Source organism: Suillus subalutaceus (genome assembly GCF_016647625.1).
Source record: "Suillus subalutaceus strain FC151 chromosome Unknown DFJ58scaffold_14, whole genome shotgun sequence".
Classification (NCBI taxonomy): Eukaryota; Fungi; Basidiomycota; class Agaricomycetes; order Boletales; family Suillaceae; genus Suillus; species Suillus subalutaceus.
The window spans coordinates 59,439-85,439 of record NW_024540263.1 but is presented as its reverse complement, the minus strand read 5'-3'; the positions used below and the strand labels follow the sequence as shown (position 1 = coordinate 85,439).

Below are 26,001 nucleotides of genomic sequence, written 5' to 3'. Positions count from 1 at the left end.
AATAAATGATCAACGTCGGTTGCTCAAGCGCTCATAGTGCAACTGCAATTCCTTAGCTATGGCCATGCACCATGCACCAACATCTTTAGCCGCATATTCAAGACCCTTATGTCAGAGTCGGCGGCGTTTCGGATCGTGTTCCACAACCACATAGAACAACACAAGACTGAAAGACTCCAGGTCGCATTCGAGTTCTGCGGGACCGCCTTCCATCACGGACATGCTCGGAGGAAGTATCAGGAGCTGACCCTCCATGAATAAAACAGTGCTCTGAAGATAATGTCGGGTGGAACCCTGGCAATGTGGACATGCTGTGACCACTGCGCCAGGAGCTTTTGAGCCGGACGAAACAATTGCATAGCTTACTCGTGTTCAACTGGCCTACCGGAGGAGGAGGATCACATTTCGTGGTCTTCACTAATACCTGCATGCCCTCCCCAGCCATACACATCCAAATGCTTAACCAATTCTTCCACCCTCTCCATGGAAAAAGATTATGGTACCCTGTTACATTTCAAAAAGTGTCGTGCCAATGATAGGCCGTGTTGAAAAGTATAGACTGACCAGGCATTGGACGTTGAACAGCTGGGTGGTATGGCACCAGAATCCAACTCTTATAGTATGAAGGGTAAACCTGAAAGTGCGAGGCGCCACCTTGTGGTTACCTTGGATGCACCGCACCATTCGATTACACTAGCACGAATATTAGAAGTTGCTTACTCTGGTACTGAGGTAGACACAGAGTTGCTGATGTATGGAATAAGCAGCAGTCTCGACCGTTGGATGCACAGATGGCTTGGATGCTGCATATTGAACTTAAGAACGCCGTTCAAATTCAATATTTAGGACCAGCCTCGGAATAATCCGAAACCCCTTGTTTAAGTTCATGATGCGAGTGCCATTGGAGTGCTACAGCAGACAATTTCTCCTGCATGATTGATCTGATCGTCCGTAGTCATACACCCATAGCCTCTCTTTTTGGCACAAGACGCATCCCTCTCACCATTTCTTGTTCACGACGATCTGATCCATGGAAGGATACTCGAGAAGGGCACTTCATAAGTACTGGCATCGATGATGCAAGATCCTTCACTCTGACTTTTAAATACGTCAAACCGACTGGATGGAAGGGCTGGAGGGAGAGCATCTAGCACTTCAGAATGACTGATAGCACAAGATCTCACACGAGCAAACCCACACCCCAAGTCACCTACCAACAAAGAATAGGAATAAGACTGTATAAGGTGCATCCCTCTGGACGGTTCTTTTCATACTTTATGGGAAGGAAGGTCTAGAGGGGCGTACCTATCACTTTACGAGTACCATGATCATTTCTGATCTCACCCGAACCCCGCCATCAATTCCTAGATAATGCAAACTCGGACGCCGATGCTGGCGCGATTTAAAAGCATCGATGAGATTGAATTACGACGATGTGCATACTCTATGTAATGCGAGCGATAATCAATAAATTATGTCCTACTTCTTTCGCTGACTTAGCCTGCGTCTCAGCTTGCCACGGGCTAATGGGCGTGAGCCAGCATATTGCATTGACACGACGGACAAGGCCTTTGTGACCACCCCCCTCACCTCCACCTTCTAACCCCGCCAAGCTTTTTAAAACATCCCTCGCCTGGCTCCTAATCAACGCTAGAATCTCCCGTATTTTATCAGCACGCACGAACCATCACCGACTCTCTACATCTCGTCATCTGACTGATGTATTGAGATGACTGTGGGAAGCAATGCTCGTCCCCCCAGCTGCGTAGAGCGCAAATCTGCAAAGCTGAGTTTGCCCATGAGTTTCCGTCCGGATGAAGGATTTGCTAAGTTTTAAAACCGCCGTGGCGAAGATGCCAATTTCTTGAACTTCCGAACGCATGTTCGTCATTTAAATATCTTCTGTGCTGATGCGGCAACCGCCTTCAGTTCTTCTAGCGTTAAATTGATAGCCGCTATAGCCACTGAGCCAGTACTACTTGAGCTACTAGAACCCCCGAATTGTGACCTAGTGGACCAGTAGTGGCGTTCCAAACGCTTGCCATCAGGCCCGGGTTATGTAATATCTAGTTATCGGAACTTTTCGATGACAACACAGTACTAGTTGGATAGTCCACACAAGTTGAATATATTTGCCTAATCTCATAACGTTATATAATGGTGAGAGCAGTCTTACAGCCGTTGTAGAATCCAAACATGTGGTACAGCTGCTCCGAGTCTCACCCAGCTAGCACTGCTCCTCAGGCATCATGCATCAGGCTCAACCAGAAGGTGTAGTTGTCTTTTCCGGTCCGTGTGTCCGATCGATCTGGAGCTGTTTGAGGTGAAGTATAAAGGGATTTTGCCTTGAACATACTAGCTAATGCACTGTCATTCGACATTAGTGTTTGGAAGCACCATAGTATTGTAAGTCATAATAAAATAATGTCCATTGGCTGCATATTGAAAGTTATAAGGCTACAAATACTCATGTAGTGGATAGGGAAATCAGCACCAGCACTGATATTAATTATGTGTTCGAACGAGCCTTGCGCTATCGACACCTTCTGTCGGACCACGTTGACCGGATACCCGGTAGGCAAGTCATCTCGAGGCTGCCAGTATAATCCTCACACGAGGGCGACAACCTGCTGCCTGTCTACTAGGTGCCACCTACATTGCACCACATCAAAATCACAGCAAGGTTGAACCTGATTCTCCAATCACCACGATCAGCCGCACCTGCTCCCCGGGCACCACGACCCTCGCTCTCCGTACTATCTCAAATACGGGTTCCGTCCCATCAAGCTGCGCATACAACGGCTGAGGCCCATTGTGTGGCTCGTACATGGATTGCGCGTGGGCTTCCTACAGGCAACATACGTTGCAGTAGACGCCAGCGCGAAGACCAAAAACACGTTAAAGACACGACAACTGCACGAAAATGAACATATTGACAGACCTGTTGATTCATGATAACTAAGGTTCTTTCAATGCTTCCAACGCGTGGCAGCTTTTCCACTAGGACGACACGTTCCGCTGTGGATCCTCACCATGTTTCAAACGCCCGGGATTAAAACCTCGGACTTTGCAATCATACAAAGCGGGCTATTGCTTGAACGCCAACGGCACCCTGCACTGCGTCCACACCCATGCATACGCGTGCGGACGGCCAACAAAGGAAAAGCGCCAGTGGCACAGTCACGATATGTGGCGGACGTTTTGCTTCCACACCTCATTGTCCACAGTTACTTGTGGACCAGGCATTTTTGCTTAAATCATTCGTTCGCGATGATGAGCAGGTCATCGTCCCTTTCTCTCACAGGCTTTCTAAAACTCATTTGATCGCTCTGGAGCCGTCTCACACTGCATACATACCAAGATGGAAATGGATACCGCACGATACGACCCCATGGACGCACAGCGTTTCGATCCGCTACTGCGCACCAGCGCAGTGAGTATTTCTTTCCCTTTCATTTCATTTCTCTTAGTCTTCTTAACACCACGCTTACCTCCATTTCCATTCTCAGAGACCCAACTCGCTTTTTAAAACCGGCACTGAAAAATCGACGATGGGGCAGGGCCTTTGCGTCAGAACTCGACCATGTATGCTGTTCCCCGTACGTGCGAGCGTAGGTGGTGTATGGCCGGACCACGAGGTTGTGGTCGTCCCTCTTGAGGGGGGAGATGCAGATTCGGAGGCATCACGCTCATCCACACCAAGTTCTTCTTCTACTTCCACTACATACACGACTGCGTCTTCTGCTATGCCTGATGTACCTCCATCGCACACTCAACAAGTCGATGCTTACGAGAGGGATGACGTCGTAGTCACACGCACCATCATACGCCCCAACCCCACTCCTAATCTTCATCCCAATCCAAGTCGTATGCCATCTAGAGCCCAGATGATCCTTCCACGGATGTTCTCACGTTCGCCATCCCCCACAGCCTCTCCATCTTCTTCGTTATCCGCATTACCCCGTTCCAACCCCCCTTCGCGCCCTACGAGCCCAGTGCTCCAAGCGCTCAACTGTTTCAACACATCCTCGACTTTTGAGAGGGATGAGGACAATGTGCATATTGCTGAGAGTCCCAGGCCTGTATTGCAGGTTATTGTTACGCAGACGAGGGACAGGTACGAGGATGATAGGGCATTTAAGGAGATTGTGGGGAGTGTTTATCCGGGACCCGTTGCTGCTGCTGCCAGTGTGGGAAGCGGTGCTTGATGCATCGATGCTTAATTCTTTCGAGTGGATCTTGATTCTTGTACCATTGTTCTTTCCCTGCATATCTTATTGCATATCTTATCGTGATAATCAATATCTATTGCTAACTTATATCGGGCTAATGGGTCGATGTCATTCTGCAGGCGTTGTTATTCTATGCGATAATTAATACCTATGGCTATCATACATTAGAGACTAATCGCCTGATTTTGTTCAGTGGACGTTCTTTCATGGATTTTTATGTAGTAGCATTATGATCCTTCATAGTTTTTCTGAGCGGGGTATATAATTCCGTGCTGTATGCGAACAATCTGCTGCTGGGAATGCGACTCCAGTTGGAAAAGAGCCCTTCCTCTCAAGTGGGTGATGTAACATAAAGCTTAATGTGTGCTTCCACAAGCGTCTCTAGAGCTAGCGCACTAACAGGAAATTTCTTTATCGTGGCCCTCTGAGGCAAAAAATAAGTACGCAGCCACCAAGAGGAATACATTGACGTACAAGAGCAAAAGCTGTACCACGATATACGAACCCAAAGAGTTCCTTAAACTCCGGATGCGCCTTGGACACACCCGCTGCATCAAGGTGTCTTACAGTGAATTTCTTGATGATCTGTGGAATGTGACGTTTGAGCACAACACAAGGACGCCAGAGAAGAAGGTTGGACAGACAGATTTGTTCTCCTGCTCTATATTACCAATTCCTTCGTCCACCGCGCGTGCTTTACCTTTAGCATCGCTGACAGGTCCGAAAACGTCTGCATCTGGTGCGTGGTTGGTTTTCTTTGCTGGCAGCGCGGGTACTTTAAATACAGCGCTGCCTCTTTCTTTGTCCTTCCCTCTCCCCCGTGATTTCGAATTCGGTAAATGCAGCATCACCTCTCTTGCCCGTCTCACCACCTCTGATTCATCTCCTTTGACTTTGATCCTCGTGTTCGCAGCGAGTTCTCCGATAGATTGTGTGCGTGTGAGAAGATGCTGAGGCGGTTTTCGGGGTGTAGGATCGTCTGGGCGGGGAGCACGAGTAGCGGGAATGATGCGTGCTGCACGGATTGTTAGGGATGGAGTAGTTGACGACGAATGGACCTTTCCAAATATCAGTATTTCTGTCGTTGCTGGACCATCTACAATTGGCAATCAGTCCAGATCAAATGGAAGAATCAAGGAACGAATGTACCAGTATCTCCCAGGGCTACACGCACGCCTATTTCTGTCCGCCCATCGGGAGACAGATCCGATAAGCAGAGCATATTTTCAAAGTAGACCCGAGAGAGGGTGGCGGATGGATGGATGTCCCTGTTGGGTGTAAATGGGGTGTGATGGGAGTTCGACGTGCTCACATACATACAGACGTCATCTGAAGGGTCTATGCATATATTCTTGAGTGATTCCGTGCCTTTTAGTCTGAGAGAGGGACGACCGCGCATGCTCTCGAGTGCTAGTGCAAGTGGATTGTGGAGGAGGTCTTTGTTAGCCAGAAGGTTTGCTGAGAAAGTGAGTCCATCTAAGAGGATATAAGAGTCTGGCAGGGAGAGTGAGCCGCGATATAAGAGGCGAGAGCTCGACGCTTCTGACATTCAAGAATCAAGATGTTGTTCGACGGTCGACCGCGTTGTTGATGCTTGTTTACGCGTTCAAATCCTTTCATGACGGACGGCAGCTCATGTGCATGAACTTCGCATTTGCAGACACTATGTCAATATCATGCAGACTAGGCCAGCTATGCTCTCTCGTCAGGGTTTTCATAATACAAACATAAACTGTCGCTTCGTCCCGATCGTGATGGGCGGCAACTTACTTTTTTTTCTCGACATCGAACATTGCGGTCATCTGGTAAGACGGCTGCTGCTGCCGCTCATGGTCACCCGGAATAGGAACGTCTGTCCCAACGTTCTCCTGGAGTACTGCCCTGATTATTCTAAAAATCACTCAAGCAGTGGTTTTAGGTACTTGTCATATCCGACAGTCGCGCCTCAGATGCTCATTTCATTTTCAACAGACTTGCCATGACTTATACGGTCTAACAGTCAATCCCGTATCAGTCGTGCGTAGTAAAGTGAAATTTAGGATTCTTAAAATGGAAATGATAAGTTCTAGCTTCAAGTAAGGGACGTGAGCGAGGCTAATCAAATGATGTTGTCGGCAGAAGTATCATTGACAACGTAGGGGTGGAATTATACCTCTCCTTCTGAAGAGTCAATACATCATGTCTATCTCATCCGCTTTGAATCCCCGTTGGAGCAGGGCCAGCGGCCTAAGCCCAGAGCAAGGCAGACAAACTGTGATGATGATGGATGCTAGCTACGCACATGGTGAAACCTAGTCTACGTGCTGACCAAGCTGTGGAAAGGGTCAACAGGCCCTTGGTGTGTAACTCCTGCCCTTGGGAACCCTGGTTCATCGTCATCATGATCCACTTCATCCACGCTTCGGGTACATCGATGGTTGCACATGTACTTCCAGCGGTTCGGACGAGTCTCGACTAAGAATCTACAACTACTTGCAGGTCGTTATTAGTTAAAAGGATCCAGGCCGTCACGACAAGTGTCAGTCTCATCAACTATTTCCAGGGTGTGCTTATACTGATATGTCTATAGGTTACATATTCCGGACCGTACACCCTCTGGCCCCAGCACGGGGCTTCTGAAGATTGATGACTATGTTCTCGCCGCGGAGTTCTGTGCACCATCTGTTTCATCTTTCAGCACAACCATTTAGCCAAACCAATTACCAGGGCCGCTGATCCGGCACATCGCTAGGATTGGGTAAACTACAGGTGGAGCAGCCTGATTTGCTATTATGATCAACCGATGGTGCAGTCAATATTATTTTGGGACGTTGACAGACGACCCATGGCTTCCAGCTATAATCAAATTCGCACCACTCTTTTCACCTACTTATTGCCAAGAATGTATGCAAGTCTACGTGTCGCATTTTCCCCCCTTCCCCCTAAGGATGTCCACTCTCAGCGATCCAACAGAGGTTGACGCCATCGATACAATTAACGACTTGTCAAAAGGTGTCCCCTCTCATGCCCGTGATAACCTTGAGAGGAGATTACTGAGGAAGCTTGATTTGCGCATGTCCATACTACTGATTTTACAAACCCTGAATCTGGTGGGTCCGAGGTTTTTGCGAACTCTATTCTGATGCTTACTGTGTACCCTAGATTGACAGATCCAATATTAGGTGTGTTACATACTGTTGTACTTGCATTGATCTTATGACATCTACAGCAACGCTCGGTTACAAGGTTTTGAGAAAGACCTGCACCTGCATGGGCAACAATACGCCACGACTTTGTCCATCCTATATGTTGGATACATTGTCATGCAAGTCCCAGGGTGAGTTTCGTCCTTCATCGAGAGACAGCCGAACATAACCTTTCTTCAGGAACATGTTCCTGCACTGGCTGGAGAAGCCTTCTATCATCCTTCCGTGCTGCATGATAGCATGGGGTACAATATCAGTGTTAACAGGTTTGTCAACATTGATCGTCCGTGAAGATGACTGCTAATGGTGCTCAGGGATCACAACGAAGTACACATCCTTGTTTTGCATGGTTCAGATCGAGTCTCTGATTGTTTGACCCAAGTTATACTGGGATTGTTGTCGCCCGCTTCTTTCTTGGCTTTGCTGAAGCACCGTTCTTCCCCGGTATAATATTTCTTGTATCTAAATGGTACAAGCGGGACGAGCTCGCCTTGAGAATAGCTCTCGTTTCTTCTGGAGGTTTTCTCAGCTCTGCATTCGGATCCCTACTTGCATCTGCTATACTTAACGGCATGCAGGACAAACTTGGTCAAGCTGCATGGAGGCAGGTGACAATCGTCTTTCTATCACTCCTTGGAGCTGAATAATCTGTAGATGGTTATTTTTTATTGAAGGCGGCATGACTATCTTGGTCGCGATTTGCACGATATTCATACTCCCTAATTTCCCGCACAACACCAGGTGGATCACTCCGGAGGAAAGAGCACTTGCTATCTCTCGCCTTGCAAATGATGGCTATGGTAAGGCTGACGAGCTTGGGAAGCAGACGACCATGCAAGGACTGCAGGATGCTGTGTCTGACTGGAAGGTGTGGTGGTTTGCAATTGCGGCCATGTTCCAGATAGTGGGGCAGTCTTTCTTCGCTTACTTCCCAACGCTGTGCGCGACACTGGGATACGACACGACTGTAACATTGTTGCTTTGTGCTCCTCCTTGGGTGCTCGCGGGTATAGTCGCATTTACTCTTACATGGTTAGTGAGTCATTTCTATCAGAAAATCGCATCTCACGGAGATCAGGTACTCTGATAAGAAGCATAGACGTTACAAATGCTTCGTTGTTACCAATGCATTCGGCGCCCTTGCATTCCTCATGTCGATCTCTACGATGAACAAGGCTGCGCGCTATATTTCACTGTGAATAGTATTGCCACTTTTGAGGCGCCACTATTGTACTCAGAAACATACAGGTTCCTGATGGCTCAATCCGGCATTGGATACCTGGTGCTCCTAGGGTGGATCAGCAACACTTTCGCCAGAGAACCCGCGAAGCGCGCCGTTGCTATTGCTTTGATGCACTCAATGGGACAGATAGGCAATGTTATTGGATCGTCAGTGACCTTGTCGTCGATCTCTTGCTCTCGCTAACTATTCACGACTGCACTTTTCACATAGATACGTATGGCCGTCGAACTGGGGCCCTACATATCGTTATTCCTATGCCATCTGCATCGCTGCACTTGGGGTTTCGACAGGCATGTTTGGTGGTATGTATTTGTATTTGAAGCATTTGAATGGGCAGATCGAGAGGAACGAGCGGGATGTGAAGGATATCACTGAGATTCGGGAGATTAGTTTTAAATATCTGGTGTAGTTAAAGATTGAAATATTGATTGCTTCTGACAGTTGTGTGGGGCTCGACAGTAACATCGCTGTTCGACGACGTTGTTGATGAGTCACTAACGTTTCAGTACAACTTGTGCCCCATCAGCACTGCAGCATCGACATACGCCCTGGATCAACGAGTGCAGTCATGCTCGCGTCAGGGAGACGATGCGCTGGCAGTGTCATGATAAGGACAACTGATACAACAATATATTCGTCTGCCCAGACCTGTTTATCTTTCAAATGTACGTCGGTATACCCAATCTCAATAACTTAAATATCTAAGCACCATGACGAAACTTGGAATAAATACAAAAGAGTTCATATCGAGAATCCCCCATCTCACACATTACTGCTAGTTGGCACATAGTCACGCTCCTGGAAAGCAATTGAAGTCATAGTAGTTGCTGCATCGGAGTCGGCCACAAGCCTAGCATGATGTTCTCGAATGCTTAGGATGAGGCGTGGTCCCAGTATAAACATCTGCGTGAGCATGAATATTTCAGAGAAACCACTATAAGTCTGAGTCTCCGTGGAATACGAGGACTATGAAGATGATGAATCGGGGTCGCGCACAGAGGTCAGCAATAGATTAGCGTACCGCTGAGATCGTCGGAGAAAAATAACCGATGAACTCGATGCAGGTAAGAGCGACAAAGCTAGCGCATACGGGACATGGATCAGCAGAAAAAGATAACTATATTCAGATTATGAGCTCACCTTGCAAAGTAAACAATGTGAGTTTTCATTAAAACCGTGAAACAGTCCCTGATGATTTCTCCTGATGATTGTTGTCGCAGTTCACGGAAGTGTTTTATAGCTATCCAGACTGCGAGACACAATGTGAGGACCTCCCATGCGGTGAGGAGTATCCAAGTGATGTAATCCAGGACTCGTAGGATAGTTCCCCCAAAAGCAACAGTGCACTCATGGTTGCCAGAAAGAATGTGTTCCTCTGACATTTGTCAATGGGTCCAGTGCACTTGAATATTTTATCCACGATTAATGCTTACCCACTACAATATGGCTCACCGCTATTGCAATCATCACTCCGATGGTAATTCTGATAGTCAGGAAGACGACGACGAGGAATATCAGCACACGTCTGGATTTCTGATACATGGCATATAGCCGAACGATCATGATAACTTGCCTGATGTTTCAGTCAGGTCAAAATCACGAAAATGCATAACTCACCACCCAGTATTATATTTGCGATATCATTGATGTATTCTATTGCGCCGGACATGATACGGCCTGACAAATCAAGTAATATAATTTATCAGTCTTGGAGGAGCACACATTTCAAAGAAACTCACAACTGTGGTAGTCATTATCTTGAACCAACGAGTTGTTCGAGAATCTCACTCACCCCTACATGGCAGTGCGTTAGTTGAACGGGAATGACAAGGGTTCACGAAGAATGTTCACCATGTCTGTCACCGAAATTGTCGGGACATAAACTAAATGACATCTGTCAGAACACACACGATAAATGTAAGGAGACATACCCAGAACGCAGATGCTGATTGTAAAAGATGGTCAATTAGCACAACACTTGTTGCGTAACCTCCGAAACGTACACGGCATATATCATTCCGATGTAACGCACCTATGATATTCCGAAGTTAGCACCACGACTTGCCGTGACCACATTTATGTCACGAGCAACATACACTGAGATACATAACGGTCATCAGGGACCAGTGTTGGCTCTGCCACAGAACAGTTGATTTTTTCGCGTCGTTCTTACGATACAGGAGTCTACTTGCCCAGATCAACTCAACCTGTACAATCATCGTTAGTAGGATGGCTGCTTCAATAATGGCATCAACCTAACCTCCTGTCCGAACGTGAGTGCTGACCATACCATAAGGATATCAGTGGTTATTTGATACTCGATCTTGCTTACCCCAGTCGTACATTACACCAGCAAAGGAGGCAACTGCGAGACCTGATACTAGCAGGGTCATATTATTAGAGGATGGAAGTGAGCGAGCGGGGGAACTTGGGAGGACGTATGAGGATGGTGTTCTTGTTAGATATACCACCATCAAGCGTTTGCATCACCGAAGTGAGATTGAGGCATTGAGTTGGCACACCGAAAACTATTCAAGCCACCGATACCCACACCAACAGTATTTGAATTTTCGGAGCACTATTACAATTTAGTGCAGTGCGTTGTGCATTGGATTTTTCATCAGTGACAAAGCTACCTGTACCGCATGAGAGTCCTTGTAACATTGTAGCCTGATGAAGACATCGAAAAAGATGAGTGCTGCAGTGCGCATGGAGCAATCAATGATCGATCCCTGAACCGAGGATCCGACCGACTTTGGGAGAGGAAAGCGGTTCATTGGATTACGCGTTGAGGTGTGTGCGCTGGCAGATCTGATAATAGAGGGGCCGCGCTGCCCGTGCACTGGTGAGTTGTCTGTTAGTGGCATTTACCAATGATATTATTGTCCATCTCTAACCTTTCTGATAGAATGCAACCAAGTCATTTCATAAGAGACCTATTGTGCTTCGCAAATCGGACCAGCGAGGCAACGGACTGTTGAATTCAATGTCATCATTGAAATACGAGAGCTCGAGCTTTTTTGAGGATTGCATTCTGTGCAGTGTGCGTGTACTACAATATTTCACTGATGAAACCATCGCCTACTTCACTTCATATGTCAACCAAGGCAGGAATGGATATCATCCCTACTGGGAGTTGGTCTCCCATATGCCTGCGGACCAAATAGAAGGAGGGACTGTCGTTCTTTTTGTTATGTCAAACACGAGCAAGTATCCGCGACATTTTCTTTAATTCGTGTACATGCTGATTAGTACAGATGGGACCAAAAGCACATACATACATTGTTCTCAATTCCCAGTTATTAAGACACGATCGGGATGTATAGTAACGAGGGAAGTCGTACAGAGGTGGGCGGTTGTCCAAAGATGGGGATCGGGGGAGGTGAAGAGTGGGTGTATAAAAACAAGGGAAGGGATCGGTTGTACAAAGAAAGAACACAGGAGAAGGAATTAGAACGCGGAACGAAAGTGACGATGACGGTGTAGTGATGATAGACGCTCTAATGAATGTGCGATGACTCCAGTTTAGCAGTTCACAAGTAATGACGGGATTGGATTCACCAGTGAATACCCATTAAAAAAACTGTCCCAAGCCTGACAGAGACCGATATTGATCAGATAAAGGTACCGAAAAATAGATAGTACTTTGTGCATAGAGTCTTCATACTGATTCTAAGGATCGGTCAGGAGCGGAGAGGACCTTCGAATTGTCAGAAGCGCCTAAAATCAACCCGCTTGGATCAGCCACGTGATCCAATATTTTGCTCCGACTACATTCGACGGTCCCTCAGACCAGCCCCCCTAATTATAGTCTCCCCAAGCCAGACCACACAGAAGGAAGACAGTCATTCCTCTTGAGTATGCCTGCAACTAGTAGTATTATCGTGTCAACAGACCACATACAGGAAACCGAGGGGACGGAAATCAACCCAAAGACAAATTTCTCCTTGGTGTCGGACATCATTCGTGCTCTGCAAGACATCGTAAGTACCAAGTTTCACAGGCGCTCTCGTCTGCATATAATAATGTTCATTCGCTTCAGCTCGCACGTTCCAACTCAAGTCCCCGTACGTCTCTTCCGATGTACTAGTACACGCCAGATGTTGTTTCACTGATGATTACCGGATTCCAGACCTCGAAACCCCATACTCCGAAGCCGGTTCCCCTGATGCGAACAACCCCGCCATCGAGTTCAAAGATAGGACCGTCATCATCACTGAACGCCAGCAACAGCTAGATGCAGTTGTTCACGAGATCTCAGGCCTGCAAACAGTCATGGATAGTATCAACAATCTTCGCCAGCAGCTCGCCGAAAAGAAGGACAAGATTACCCAGTCCATGAATTCACACAAGAGACTTGCATCAGCTCTCTGGCGCTTTCCAACTGAAATCTTATCCCACATTTTCATGCACTGTCTCCCGAAAGACAAGTACTTGTCACCTGACTCAAAGCTGCCCCCTGTGCTGCTGACAAGAATATGCAGACGATGGAGGGATGTTGCTGTGGGTACGTCCGGTTTATGGTGCAGATTGTTTGTGGACGTCCGCCATAGGGACTGGCAGAAAACAGCTTTCGGTTGTGACTCGTGGCTCAAGCGATCACAACGATGTCCTCTCTCATTAGCAGTCAAGTGCGTGGGAAATGATATGACCGACCAACAAAACCTTCTTTGGCCTTACATGAATCAAATCTCGTCGCTCTATATCTGTTTTTCCTCCTCCTACCCCCGTCGTTCCATTGGTGTCAGCAGGCCTCATAGCGCTTCAGGAGCTGACCATATATCATCCTCATCACAATCCAGCCCTTGTACAATGGGTCTCGCGACTGCCGCCCACTCTTCGCAGTCTCAAGCTACTGGGACTGTGGTTCGACATCGAGCAGCCATCTTCATTAAATCCCGTATGGTCCCACCTGACAAACGTCCACATCGTAATATATAGAGATGCCCAAGTTCTCTTCTTGCTTCGCCTATGTCCCAACCTCTCCTCGTTAACGGCCCATGTTACATTGGGTACATTACGGGCATCAATACCATTCACGCACACCAAACTTCAATCCTTACACATCGCAGATAACATTATGCACGCACACTCTTTTACTTGTTTGTTCAATGCTCTATCACTCCCAAACTTACGTGTGCTCGAGGCTCGCGAAATAATTCCGTGGCCCCATGAGGAGTTCAAGAAATTTTTGTCGCGTTCAAGTTGTCCCCTGGAGAGTCTGATTTTCGGTGTCGGTGTGTGGACGACAGATGAGGAGCGAGCGGAATACACTGCACTCATTCCTTCCATGGAAGTAGTAGTGGATCACAAGCGTCCAGATTATCGTGACTTAATACACGCAAGCACACCCAATGTCGGAGATGACGATGGCGGCCCATAGAATTCATCAATAAGTCAAAAGAGGTTCTGCCTATGATACAATTATTATGGGTACGCCGGAAAGCTGAAGATTATAGACAGGATTGACACTGTACCACTAGGATGCTTCAATCTCGCGTAGGTCCGTTCTTTGTTACTGATGTTGACCAGTTCACCGCGTAGGCTATTTCTCCGAAGTGCCGATATAGATTATGGTTTAAGATCTGATGGATCTCATCACTCATGTGAATGGACCTTGGATCTACCATTATTCAATCCTTCGCGGAGCCAGAAATATATACTGTGATGCTCCGATCGGATTGTTGGCCTCAGGAGTGGCAAAAATATCCACAAGGCATCCACAGCGCACTTTTCAACTTTATATCGTGGACTCGCTGTAAGAATGAACAACTCAAGTGTGGATGCAAAACTGAATTCATTGAGCAACAGGACCACTGTCCCATTTAGTGGATAATGGTGGTCCACAGGAAATGTTCCCCGAAAGGAAGGTCCCTGCAGTGGAAACACAACTTGAGGACACCTTCAAAGCGGCGCTGGACAAGCATATAAATACTGTTTCGGTAGCCTCCATTCTCTATCCCTTACCCACCGACCTACTAGCACTAGCACTGCGAACGCCGCATACATATCTCCTTAACATCTGAATCAATTATCTGCTAGCTCAGGTACGTGTATCCCCAGCCTCAATACCTACGTTTCCTAACTACATCTACTTCTTACCTCCAGATGACCCAATACACCACTCACGCCTCCTCATCGCACGGTTCCGATTCTTCCAATATAACACAATATATGCCAAACACTGGCATGTATATGGGTCAAGTTCCCTGGCCCCAGCCCGCATACATTCATCCAGGCTACGCCCCCGCACGCCCTCACTTCCCACACGGCGGCGTGTCGCATAATGGGACGAACGGTACCGCTCCCCCGCACGCGCCTGTCGCACCTTCCACTGGCATGTATATGGGTCAAGTTCCCTGGCCCCAGCCCGCATACATTCATCCAGGCTACGCCCCCGCACGCCCTCACTGCCCACACGGCGGCGTGTCGCGTAATGGGACGAACGGCACCGCTCCCCCACACGCGCCTGTCGCACCTTCATCTGGTGTGGGTCCTGGAGTTCCACCTCACGCGTTTCAAGCGGGACAAAATAGTCCATACCCACCACTCACTGCGGCTGCTCCTCCCCAACAACATCCATCCGTGTTCCCTATCACGGGCTCTGCTTCCACTAGTTTGTCGGTGAGGAAGAAGCGCGCCGGTGAAGAGCGCGTCGCGGACGACCGCAATGTTAAACGACGCAAGGTGGACGCCAAAAACCCTGATTCAGAGACGGCTCTTGAGATCGAGGACCCTGTTTTGGTGGAACCCGTGCTTCCATCTCAAGTACGAGAGATAACACTTGCAGAGGCCGGTGGAGACCTTGGTTTCTGGAGGTGGATTAATGATAAAGAGGACCTTGCGGATCCCGCACCTCCTCTTTCCGACTCTCCATTGCCCCCATCACAGGAGACCCTACCGACAGAGCCTGCCAAAAACACCCAAGACCTTCTTGAGACAGAGGGCCTTGTTTTGGTGGAACCCGTGCTTCCCCCATCTCAAGTACAAGAGATTACACTCCCAAACGTCGGCGGAGACCCCGACGTCCGGAGGTGGATTAATGAAATAAAGGACCTTGCAGATACCATACCCGTACCCCCTTTCTCCAACGACCTTGACTTTTGGAGGTGGGTTAATGATACAGAGCACCCTGCGTATCCCGCACCTGCCCTCTCTGACTCTCCAGTATCCCCAGCACCGGAGATCCCGACCACAGAGGAAGACCTTTATTCTTGGATGTTAAAACATGGTATGGTGCCCGTTTTTCTAAATAATATAAATCCCCTCCATTCATCATCTAAATCCCCAGATTTTGTGCACCAAGAAGCTGTCGAAGACCCTGATTATTGGCTGTTTCGTCCTGGGAGGGAGCACCCTGCCTTTCTTTATAACGTAGATCCTGACGCGTTTGAACGAATCACCGAACCCCCTGCATCTCTATTCCCAAGTCCACCTACCCCCATGGACCAAGACATGTAGCGTTCATCTCATATTTCACTTCTGCTACCAACTATCTATAGATTCTATCCTCTCTATGTTCTGTTCTCTGCTGTTGCCTATTCGCTATAGCATATGATTTTGCACCAACTACATGCATCATTTTTGTACTCTATGGAATCGCACACTATTCTTGAATGTAACTGTACATTTACTGTTACTTGTGGTGGTGCTCGACGTGCATGATGATTCGGAAGTTCATTGTTCTTCGGAGTTTGACTGCATCTATAATGTTTCTGTCCAATTTCTGATTCTTGATTCTTAGTTCGTTCCTCATAGTGCTTGTTTCAGTATCAGTCTATGGCCTCAGGCTGGCATGTGGCGATGCAGTTTTCAAGTATGTAACTGTCACGGTGTTTGACATCTGAACTCCGAGTCGCCGAGAAGCTTCATCTACATACTTCTAGAGGTTTACCGTTGGTCCTTGCGTACTACTATCATGTCAATCATAATGAGTGTTGGATTACGGTGTCATACCACCTAGTTCAACCCTCTTGAGGCAGTGTTCGTTAGCTTCTTTGCCGCCAGGAGATGTCTTGTCAGATTGGAACCGTGTCCACACCGTAATCCTTGTCACCAATTCAAATAATCAAAACACCCAACACGCACAGCTTTCATTCTTGCATATTGCCTTCAGCAAAATGTGTCGGCATGGATCACGTGGCATAGCGTACACTTCTGCAATAGTGTCTGACGACACCGAAGGTTCCGCCTGATTGAGTCCATCGAATTGTTGCGACGACTCGGATATCTGAGGGTACATTACGGCAACAAGTAGATTCGTAATGCACCAACAGATAGTATCATCGTCGTAATTGACGATCAACGGATGTACTCCGAGTCGGACGAATTTTGTCGTGGCGAACAAGGATGCTATGTACGTGGAGGCTTGTTAGCTGCAGTGGATGACGATATGCACCATAAACTTGCTGTGCGCGACTCGGAGTTCTTTGTAGATGCCTGGCATGAAGATTTTTCTTCTGATCATGATTCAATGGGCCAAGGGAAGTCGATCGTTCAGTCGCAGTTGGCGACTGGGCAGTTTACACTACCTCACGATCATAGCGCAGGTGCAGTATCTTTGATTTATGGTTGTTGCCTTGCGAAGGTCCCTTTAGCGTGTTATTGACATATTTTAACAATATGTCGACAGCTGGAGGTTGAAACACTGATATTGGGGTGTTCGGTAACTGTTGAGAACTCCGCACCCGGAGATCCAGAGAAGGTCGAGCTGTACGATAGTAGTACAGAAGCAAGACCGAATAACTTGAATGCGTTAGAAGCCACATTTGCACCAAGTAGACTGGGATAAACTCGTGTGAAAAACCCCAAGCCCGGAGTTCCAATGTAATTTCGCGGGCTTATAGCACTGTGCGACCGCCATATTGATTTCTACATTCCACAAGCGGAGCAACGGACAAGGTAATACAAGAACAACGGACGTACAAAATATGGAGACACAAGTACTACTATTACATAGCCAGTCGAAAATTCTATGCGCGTTGCATATCATTTCGACTCTATCATACAAAAAACCATCCGAGCCCGGCAGCATAGACACACTCCCATACATTCACTTCTCATCGTCTAGCCTCCGCAGTGCCGGGTATCAAGAAATGAGTCGTAGACATTTAGGAATCAGCTAGGGGGGACGTCATTCCCCTCGGCCTCTAACATTTCAATGGTTCTCTGAGCGGCTGCCTCTTTCGCAGCCCTCCTGGATGACCCCGACCCGTCACCGTATTTCATGTCGTTGACTGCATGCACACGATAAGCAAAAAGTACGTCGGGGCGTTTATGAGGAACAAACTACGCACTAAAATAAGTGCCAGTCCACACGATAAGGTGTTGCGGGCCGCTACTTGTGTCCTCGTACTTGAAGTGAGCGGCGAAGGTCGAGCCATAACGACCCTGGAGGAAGTTGTTAAGACGCAGAGTGAAGTCTGTTCATCGTGAATGGTCAGAAAAATTTAGGAAGTGGCATGGCTGCCTCGGATGAAAGAGTAACGTACGGGACGCACTCATGGTGAATGACTTGAGATTTGGACTTGTAAGAGTGTCTGTTGTTTAGGTGAAACTGGGTTTCCGCTGGTCAAAAACATGAGGTAGGACGGCTCGTATAAATCCCCTCATAAGCTTGTAGGCATCAGTTGGCAGTGCCCGTCCGAACGAGAGTTATCATTCAAAAGGAGATAGTTCACTAGACGCTGCGGCACATCTGTCAAGTAAAAATGTACAAAACAGCTTTGGCGTATCGATCACTTACTAATTTTTGCTAGCGTAACTTGCAGAAGTTCGTACCGTGGGCGATAGAACGTAAATTGATTATCGAGCTTGCTCGATCTAACCCTCATGAGCCAGTGTGTTGGACTAGATGACAGGCCGAGATCGTTGAACCATGGCTTCGGAAGCTTTGGCTTTGATACTGTGTCCACTCTCGGATGCGTTCACTCTCCGAGAGAACACAAACGATGACAGAACGGACACGGTGGCACAGATAGGATTACACGAGAAGTCCCGAGGTCCAAGAATAATGCCAAAGCAGGCTGTGGATTCATCGGTGCTATATCATCGCTGGTGGAACAGAAGAAAAGACTGTGGTTGCTGTGCAAACGATCCGTTCTTGACCCCCGGTCTGGCGGATAGTAAGAATACAGAGATATTACATATGTTCTGTTATATTAACGCGGGGTTGACAGTTGTGTATGTGGGGTATAGCAGCAGACACGGAGAGAGATGACAAACGGGAACGTTTGATTGCCAGGATGATTTTTGTTGATTCCAATTTGTGTTCATCGAGGATGATTAATCCAGACCGAACCGGCGATAAGCGCGCCTTCATCGTTCTGTATCCACATGGCAGTAGGTGGTAAGCGCGCGTCTATGTGCTGACTCGTGACCAGAGCCATGGCTTTGGTCCTCTGGGAAGCAAGATAGATGCCGTATAGCAGCGGCACAAGGGACTCCCCACATACGGCACGCAGCGTGAAGACTGCAATATTAAAGACGCATTGAAGTTGTGTTGTTAGCAGGTGGAAGTTCGAGTTGCAAACAAGCAAGTACATGACCCTGACCACATGATGAACAGAACGGCAGTTAAGAGAAAACAAACAGCCGATAGGCAAAGACAAGTCTATATGACGGATGATTCATGATCCCCTTCCGAAATTCGAAGAAGTTCTTGTCGAAGACAGAAATCGATCGCGCGACTGTCACAGGAAATATTCGTCCCATGAAACACCTCCGGAATGGCAGGAACGCGGAGGGCAGATACGTCCGATAATCTGCTTTCAATGAAGCTGATGACATCCATTGATCAGACCGTGGTTCAGACTCTCTGCATGAAGCGGCTCAAATGAGGCGCTGGAAATCTAGAAAATAAAACAATATTAATCAAAGTCAACCCGTTCTCCGGGAGTCCGGGCTGACTGCCAGTTGACACTTTTGGGTCAAAGAAGAATAACAATCGTAAACACCACGCACATTAAGTTAACGGTTGCTTGCGACTGTTAGGATCCAAACCTTTTGGTAAATAAACGTACACAAACACACATGATCGGATCATCTTGAAATGGACTACCGAGGACACGTTCCGCTCCACCGGTACTTTGTATTTTGCACTGGGCAATTTTCTGATTGTGATGATACGCAGCAGATCGTCTCAACTAGATAGAATCTTACTGTTTTGATACTCAGATACCACGTATTGTGACATTTGGTCCCGATGAATGCTGAAATGGATAACGAGGAACCATTTTACAATAATATGGCAGTCCATACATTTTACTTCCCCGAGCCCGAGCAGGCAAACGATGAACAAAATCAATACTGGTAAATTATAGTAGTAGCGCTAGGGCTCGCATATCCTTGCGGCCCCCCCCGTATCAGGAAAGCTTCGCTCACGCAAAGAACGATCGCATCGCATCTACTTGCGTTTCTTGACAGAGCCTGTGTCCTTCTTCTCGCCTCCTGCAGGTGCAACGGTTGTGCTGTCAGTCTTTTGTTTGTCATCGGGGGTAGAGGTGTCTGTCTTCTTTGCCTGGTGATGATAAAATTCAGTAAGGGAATCCTGGGAAGATGTAGTGCAAACCTTGGCAACAGGTTTCTTTTGCTGCGAGCCAACGAGACCAAATAGAAGACCAAGCATGCCGAAAAGAGTGAAGATGACACCAGCGAGACCAACACCTGTCTCCGGATGGGTTTGGATGGCTAATAAGGGGTCCTCCCGAACAGCGTCAAGGAACTGAGCAATTTTACCACGGATATGGGAGATAGGATCCTCCAAGAAGGGGGGGATGTAGTAATCGCCTTCATCATTGACATCCTTCTGAGCAGAGAGAGCCGCCTCGATGGACTTCTTGACGTCGTAAGTCTCCGCAGCCAGAGACATTGCGTCGTCAACAGAGTGCCCGACGTAGATGTTGTTGAACAGAATATCCTCAGTCATGGTCCAAAGTTCGATACCAACACCACCCTGAACGTATCAGTTAAGGCTAATACGAGAGGAATGAAGCAGAAAACACGAACAATATTGTTTAGGTGCTTGACTGGCTCTAGATCCTCAAAGAAGTCAGGGTTGGGGATCTTGCGCGGAGCCCACTCGCCGATGTAGGCAGGGTTATCAATCATAGGCGCATACCACTTGCCCTTGTATGCAGGGTTGGCCTTGTAGGGGCGTTTCCATTCACCGCATCCAGGAGCCTCATCACAAGCCGGGTTGGGGATCGTGGGCGGGATGAAGTCACCATCTTCCTCATCGTCCCACTCTTCGGGCTTCTCGGCATCCGGGTCAGGAATACTCGCGGGTGCATCATCCAACCAGCCCTCAGGTTTCACTGCATCCTCATCAGGGATCTCGTACGGCTCAGTCTCATCCCAGTCTGCAGGCTGCGCAGCAATATAAACGCCTTAGCTTAACTTTACAAGGGGTAAGCGTACCTTCACAGCGTCGGGATCACTGATTCTCTTCTCGTTAACCCAGTCTTCAGGCTTCTTATCTTCGGGTCGTCAATCTCCTTCGCAGGGTTGACAGGAGGAGTGAAGTCCTCAAGGAGGCTGCCTGTGCGCTGACTTTCTTTGTTGAAAAGTACATCATATGTGTTGTCAGGGCTGGATACACACATGAGTTTCGGTCGGCGAAGATTGGAAATGAAATTTACTTGACAATGAGGGTGTAAAGGTTAGTGTTCTTGCCAAAGGTGGGCTTTGGAGGGACGGAAAGGTGCTTCTCCTCGAATTCACCGGTAACCGGGTTCTTGTGGCGGAAGATGAAGTGCACCTATATCACAGAAAACATTGTCAGAGAAATGTGACAATCGCACAATGAATGTTTCACCTTAGTGCCAGGGCAAGTGTTATCCGGTCCGAACATCACAACCCAAGGGGTGGTATCTGAGAATTCCTTCCCGCTGGTCTGGAAGCCATCCTCAAGAAGTTTGATGTAACCACCACCACAGTTGCCACCTTTCTGGTACTTGACCTCATACTGAACGACAAGGGGTTGGTCCTTGAAGTCGACAGGGGCGGTGAATGGTGCAGAGATAGCGTGGTGAGCGGCCTTGGATTTGGCAACGAGGCCCTTCTCGCCCTCGATGAGGGGTGTCTCGGGTTCCTCGACCTCCCATTTGCCGACGTAGGAGAATATCTCACCGCCGACTGGTGTCTTCTTGGTTGCCTCCGAAGGCGTCCAACGTTCAGAATAGTCAGCAGTAAACTGCTCAATGAAAGGAGCTTTGATCTCTGTTGCCTACAGATGAAGGGTCAGTAATGAGTTCAGAGTAGGGGGTTGCATGTATCGCGTCATGGACACGTATGCAAGAAATATGAACGAACCTTGAATACAGGTTTTGAGTCCTCTGACGCTGACGCGCTTGCAGCGACTGCAACGAGGATGACGGAAAGCGCTACGCTTCGCATTTTAATAATACGAAGGACCAGAGACAGAAGAAAATCGAAAACGAGCGATGACGGTATGAAGTGTGGCCAAGCACAAACCACCAGCAAGCTCTTATCCTTCCCGGCTAACTCCTGCCACGTATACTCTCCCACGCCCAACACATTCCTTGACCTTCCACTACTCGCGTTTAACTCGCGTCTGCCGTAGTTCATTTTCATTTTCACTCAAATGACAAGATCGATATTAGCTACGTTACATACATACGCAACACAGGTACACTACCCAAGTAAATCAGCGTGCCCAGACGCAGACAGCGCCAACTATGTTCATTCATTAGCAAACGTAGGTTTCAGTGCCATATCAAGTAGCACTCACCACAAACTCATCGTCCAAGTACTTGGACACGGCAATCTGATCACCCAGGCCCTTGCGCCGCCGCGTCTTCAACACAAGATCCCGAGCTAATGCTTGTCCTGATGCAGGTTCTAGTGGCCGAAGTTTGATGCTCGTGTCGGTGGGATCACCTATACGCAATTAATATAGCTGCTTTGATAGGGGAACGTGTATGCACTTACCAGGAACTATCGACCAGTGATCGAATACTTGCAAGCAGAACGCCTGACCTTGTGTGGCAGTTCGAAGGTCAGCCTCGAACCCATTTGCGTCTATCACAGGAATTAAGGCTTTGACCGTATATAACGGCGAGCCGGCCTTGGGTATGTCTTGCGTAACATGCCCCCGGCGTCGGGCTAGAACAGTGTATACAGCTGATATACAGTCAGCTGGCGCCTGCACTTCAACGTAGTAAATCGGCTCCATGAGGCGTGGCGTGGCCTATCAACCCATTAATAACCGCAGCGGCACAAATGATAGGAACCTTACCATCAAAAATGATGAGTAGCACACACGGCGTGCAGTAGGGACAATCTGTCCACCACCACGGAAGATTGGCTCTTGAGCTAGACTTGCATCCAGTATCCGGAACTTCACATTGCGCATAGCTGTCGCAATAAGTATTGTGAGAGTATGGCGAAGTCATGCCACAATTAATACGTACGTTCATCGCACAAAGGACCCTCGCGAGCTCCCCACTGGAAGCCTTGCTTGATATGCTCCTTCACACTTCCAAGTATTTTTTTATCAACCTGCATTCCAACAATGAACAAAATGAAGCAGTGGGAGGTCAGCAGACCTGACCTGAGAAGGCAAGGTATCATCGAGCAAAATGTTCGGCCCGCTATCATCGGGACCAAACGCCCATATTGACCTTGACGCCAATAAATCCCATTGGTATTTATCCTGGAAGAATGTACCACGTTCCTTCGGGGTCATCCGTATGTTGACCCTCCCCCGTTCAATGTCTTCAGCAATACCTCTTTCCAAAGGCTCCGCGATCATGGTGAGTTTGTTCCTATAGTCCATTAGAGAGGAAATAAGTCATGTATACCGATGCCTACTTCTTATTTGGCGTATCCGCATAGCACTTCAGTGCACTCGTCTCCAATACAGTTTCACAGAACTTGGTGACTGGATCCGACACCTTGATCTCGATCTCAGCAAATAGCCTCCGAAGGTCATGCATGACACAGTCCAGATACAATTCGCCTGTACCGATGAGCACATGTTCACCGCTTTCCTCGACCTTCGTAGCAGCGAGAGGGTAGCTCTTGTTGATGCTTCGCAAGCCAGACAACATCTTGGGTAGCTCAGACGGCGCTATCGGTTCAATGGCAATTTTAAGCACGGACTCTGTCATGTGCTTAATGGGCCGGAAAATGTAGAGATCATCATCAATGGATGGGTCAGCGAGAGTGGCGGTCTTGGAAATGGACGCGTCGACTCCTGCAATAAGAACGAGGTTGCCTGCGGGAACCTCGTCTGCCGGAATAAAGTATCTAAGAGGAAATGGCTTATTCACTTGGAGTGATCGAATACAAGGAGCTTACCGAGCTTCGCCTATCCATATGTCTTCTACAGTAGCCCTCGCCATGTCCTCCTCGTCTTCTGGTGAGTACCCCTCACCAAGTACTTTGATCGGTGTGCCCTTCCTAAGGGTACCACTCATGACGCGACCGAAGGCCCTAAATGACTGGGCATCTGTTGTATGATACAACTTCGTGATCTGGACCATTACGGGCGCATCAGTATCGCAAGCTTTCATTGCTGCAGCGATATCAGAAGTTTGTGGGCCAGTGTACGTCCGCTCGACCTATACCAGACTCAATTCAACTAATCAAAAGTACCGGAAAACCCATACCTTGCTGGTTGCTGCTTGTAAAGGTGACGGAATATGCTCCGCAATCATGTCAACTAGTCCAGTGGCAGGTCCAAAGAACTGGTCCAAAATAGCCTTCAGCAGAGGCCTTACATCCATCTTGTACATGACTGGCTTTAGAGATATGTTCAGCGATGCAAGGGTACTTTTCAGGTCTTCCGTATCCTCGCTCAGCACATGACTATAGAGCTTATACAAGGGATCAAGAATGAAGTGCACGAATGTGCGGGATTGCTCGGGGTCCGCAGCTTTCCTGGTGAACTTCCGTGTCTCTGCGTTAAAGTATATATCGCCCCAAAGGCGGTCGGCGAATGCTGCAACGTCGAGGGAACCAAACGTGTCCGCATACATTTGGGCAAAGGAACGAAGAGTGAAGCACCAACTCATGTCGGTGCTGGCGAACACAACATTTCCATTTTCAGGACTGAGTCGTAGTTCCGGATCTGGATCAATCCCACTGTGGAGACTTCTGAGTCAACGAGGATTAATAACATAGGATAGGTATAAACCTGATAAAAGTGTTGATTTCTTCAATTGTATGCTTGATTTTGTAGTAGGCGTCTGCAGGCTTGATACGTAATTCTAGGATAAGCCTGTCGATTTTGTTCACAACAAGGGTGATTTTGACGCCCTCTTGCAGGGCATGTCGAATGATTGCTTCGGTATTGACCATCATCTGTTTTCAGCCGTTCAATTCGTTAATTCATTATCACGCGTAGCGCGAATAGAGCTGCTGACCCCTTCGACAACATCTACAACCAACAGAATTCCATCAACAAGACGTATTGCAGAAGCAACTTCGTCGACAAAATTCACATGTCCCGGAGTATCAATAAGGTGCACCAGATGTGACTTGCCGCTTGTCGTAGACAGGATGAGAGACATTGGCGAAGACTTGATAGAGATTTCTCGCTCTCGGGACAAAACATGAGTATCCGTATATCTTGTCTAGGTGAACGAAACATAAGCCGTTGCAACCTAGAGAACTCAACTCACAAACCGGTTTATCCGCATCCCATGCGAGTTTATGTGTCTCGAAAACTAGCATATCCATGAGCGCGGTTTTTCCGTGGTGCAAGTGGCCCACTACAGCGACATTGCGAATCATCTCCGGGAAGGACATCATATTCAGCAAAAAACTACATCTCTGTTGAGTGTAAGTCGCGTAAATCCTCAAGAAGTGCGTACCCCTTGTCAAAGCGCGTTTGTGGCATGTCCTTCTCCTCCACCGTCCATTTTCGCACTTTGATAGGAGCAACGATTGGCTCCGAAAGTGGCTGAGCATCTTCTTCCTGGACGAGAGTCTCTACGTCTGGGCCATAAACATCCTCTGCTGATGGATAGTATTGCTTGTCCTCATGCAGAATAACAGCATTATGGACGGGCTCTGGAAGTTCCATGAGATACATACAGAGAATATGCTTCATCACAGACCATCAATCTCCATCAGTGCACCCTCCGCAGGCGACATAGGCTCGTCATCGAATCCTTCCAATGTTGCGGGCTGCTGTTGGGGTACCTGGCGAAAGTCCTGCTGCAGAACTTCTTCCTCCTCTTCATCCGAGCCCAAGTCCGCGCCAATATAGTTGCCGAATTCATCATAATCCTCGAAGGAAGCCATGGTAGAGGACTGATTTTAATACCTAGACGGGGTCGAGGTTCAACGGACGCGTTCAAGTGAGAATAAATTT

The 26,001-nt window shown here is 47.9% G+C and overlaps 7 protein-coding genes across 7 annotated transcripts; 4 read left to right on the top strand and 3 right to left on the bottom strand.

Moving 5' to 3' along the window:
- Positions 1–3,361: 3,361 nt before the first annotated feature.
- DFJ58DRAFT_858713 (uncharacterized protein) lies at positions 3,362–4,470 on the top strand (the record flags this gene model as incomplete). The annotated part of the gene is made up of 2 exons (XM_041393977.1): positions 3,362–3,433; positions 3,510–4,470. The coding sequence occupies 2 exons, from the start codon at positions 3,362–3,364 to the stop codon at positions 4,206–4,208; spliced, it is 771 nt and encodes a 256-aa protein (XP_041248257.1). The 3' UTR covers positions 4,209–4,470.
- Positions 4,471–4,563: 93 nt separating this feature from the next.
- Positions 4,564–5,781, bottom strand: DFJ58DRAFT_653997 (uncharacterized protein; the record flags this gene model as incomplete). Its single annotated transcript, XM_041381770.1, has 5 exons — positions 4,564–4,656; positions 4,707–4,817; positions 4,847–5,328; positions 5,382–5,500; positions 5,549–5,781. The coding sequence occupies 5 exons, from the start codon at positions 5,779–5,781 to the stop codon at positions 4,564–4,566; spliced, it is 1,038 nt and encodes a 345-aa protein (XP_041248256.1).
- Positions 5,782–6,872: 1,091 nt separating this feature from the next.
- DFJ58DRAFT_97611 (major facilitator superfamily domain-containing protein) lies at positions 6,873–9,100 on the top strand. Its single transcript, XM_041395660.1, has 10 exons — positions 6,873–7,321; positions 7,374–7,393; positions 7,441–7,548; positions 7,598–7,683; positions 7,732–7,744; positions 7,800–8,021; positions 8,072–8,449; positions 8,496–8,612; positions 8,666–8,806; positions 8,871–9,100. The coding sequence occupies exons 1-10, from the start codon at positions 7,004–7,006 to the stop codon at positions 9,067–9,069; spliced, it is 1,602 nt and encodes a 533-aa protein (XP_041248255.1). The 5' UTR covers positions 6,873–7,003; the 3' UTR covers positions 9,070–9,100.
- Positions 9,101–12,437: 3,337 nt separating this feature from the next.
- On the top strand, positions 12,438–13,657 carry DFJ58DRAFT_97554 (uncharacterized protein). Its single transcript, XM_041395658.1, has 3 exons — positions 12,438–12,643; positions 12,703–12,727; positions 12,793–13,657. The coding sequence occupies exons 1-3, from the start codon at positions 12,521–12,523 to the stop codon at positions 13,599–13,601; spliced, it is 957 nt and encodes a 318-aa protein (XP_041248254.1). The 5' UTR covers positions 12,438–12,520; the 3' UTR covers positions 13,602–13,657.
- Positions 13,658–14,602: 945 nt separating this feature from the next.
- DFJ58DRAFT_97576 (uncharacterized protein) lies at positions 14,603–16,160 on the top strand. Its single transcript, XM_041395659.1, has 3 exons — positions 14,603–14,707; positions 14,769–15,891; positions 15,952–16,160. The coding sequence occupies exons 2-3, from the start codon at positions 14,769–14,771 to the stop codon at positions 16,119–16,121; spliced, it is 1,293 nt and encodes a 430-aa protein (XP_041248253.1). The 5' UTR covers positions 14,603–14,707; the 3' UTR covers positions 16,122–16,160.
- Positions 16,161–17,539: 1,379 nt separating this feature from the next.
- DFJ58DRAFT_742648 (uncharacterized protein) lies at positions 17,540–18,469 on the bottom strand. The gene is made up of 4 exons (XM_041387213.1): positions 18,406–18,469; positions 18,152–18,357; positions 17,957–18,082; positions 17,540–17,896 (listed from the first exon to the last, which is right to left on the bottom strand). Exons 2-4 carry the CDS (start codon positions 18,162–18,164, stop codon positions 17,778–17,780), a joined length of 258 nt encoding a protein of 85 aa, XP_041248252.1. The 5' UTR covers positions 18,165–18,357; positions 18,406–18,469; the 3' UTR covers positions 17,540–17,777.
- Positions 18,470–20,064: 1,595 nt separating this feature from the next.
- Positions 20,065–25,931, bottom strand: DFJ58DRAFT_714219 (Calreticulin family-domain-containing protein; the record flags this gene model as incomplete). Its single annotated transcript, XM_041383996.1, has 20 exons — positions 20,065–20,178; positions 20,230–20,613; positions 20,667–21,026; positions 21,098–21,248; positions 21,299–21,417; positions 21,475–21,885; positions 21,972–22,042; positions 22,407–22,559; positions 22,611–22,869; positions 22,918–23,036; positions 23,093–23,180; positions 23,233–23,446; positions 23,493–23,930; positions 23,982–24,244; positions 24,293–24,767; positions 24,820–24,986; positions 25,049–25,258; positions 25,311–25,449; positions 25,499–25,697; positions 25,745–25,931. The coding sequence occupies 20 exons, from the start codon at positions 25,929–25,931 to the stop codon at positions 20,065–20,067; spliced, it is 4,521 nt and encodes a 1,506-aa protein (XP_041248251.1).
- Positions 25,932–26,001: the final 70 nt, after the last annotated feature.

What these genes read in the sequence shown, in the direction of transcription:
- DFJ58DRAFT_742648 (XM_041387213.1), bottom strand. An exon ending in GTGGACTGGCACTTATTTTA is followed by an intron (nt 17,897 to 17,956) that starts GTGCGTAGTTTG and finishes GTGTGCATGCAG; the next exon opens with TCAACGACATGAAATACGGT.
- DFJ58DRAFT_97576 (XM_041395659.1), top strand. Translation starts at nt 14,769, where the DNA reads ATGACCCAATACACCACTCACGCCTCCTCATCGCACGGTTCCGATTCT. An exon ending in TTCTTGGATGTTAAAACATG is followed by an intron (nt 15,892 to 15,951) that starts GTATGGTGCCCG and finishes CTAAATCCCCAG; the next exon opens with ATTTTGTGCACCAAGAAGCT.
- DFJ58DRAFT_97611 (XM_041395660.1), top strand. Translation starts at nt 7,004, where the DNA reads ATGATCAACCGATGGTGCAGTCAATATTATTTTGGGACGTTGACAGAC. An exon ending in TTTTACAAACCCTGAATCTG is followed by an intron (nt 7,322 to 7,373) that starts GTGGGTCCGAGG and finishes TGTGTACCCTAG; the next exon opens with ATTGACAGATCCAATATTAG. An exon ending in CTTGGTCAAGCTGCATGGAG is followed by an intron (nt 8,022 to 8,071) that starts GCAGGTGACAAT and finishes AATAATCTGTAG; the next exon opens with ATGGTTATTTTTTATTGAAG.
- DFJ58DRAFT_97554 (XM_041395658.1), top strand. Translation starts at nt 12,521, where the DNA reads ATGCCTGCAACTAGTAGTATTATCGTGTCAACAGACCACATACAGGAA. An exon ending in TTCGTGCTCTGCAAGACATC is followed by an intron (nt 12,644 to 12,702) that starts GTAAGTACCAAG and finishes CATTCGCTTCAG; the next exon opens with CTCGCACGTTCCAACTCAAG. An exon ending in ACGTTCCAACTCAAGTCCCC is followed by an intron (nt 12,728 to 12,792) that starts GTACGTCTCTTC and finishes ACCGGATTCCAG; the next exon opens with ACCTCGAAACCCCATACTCC.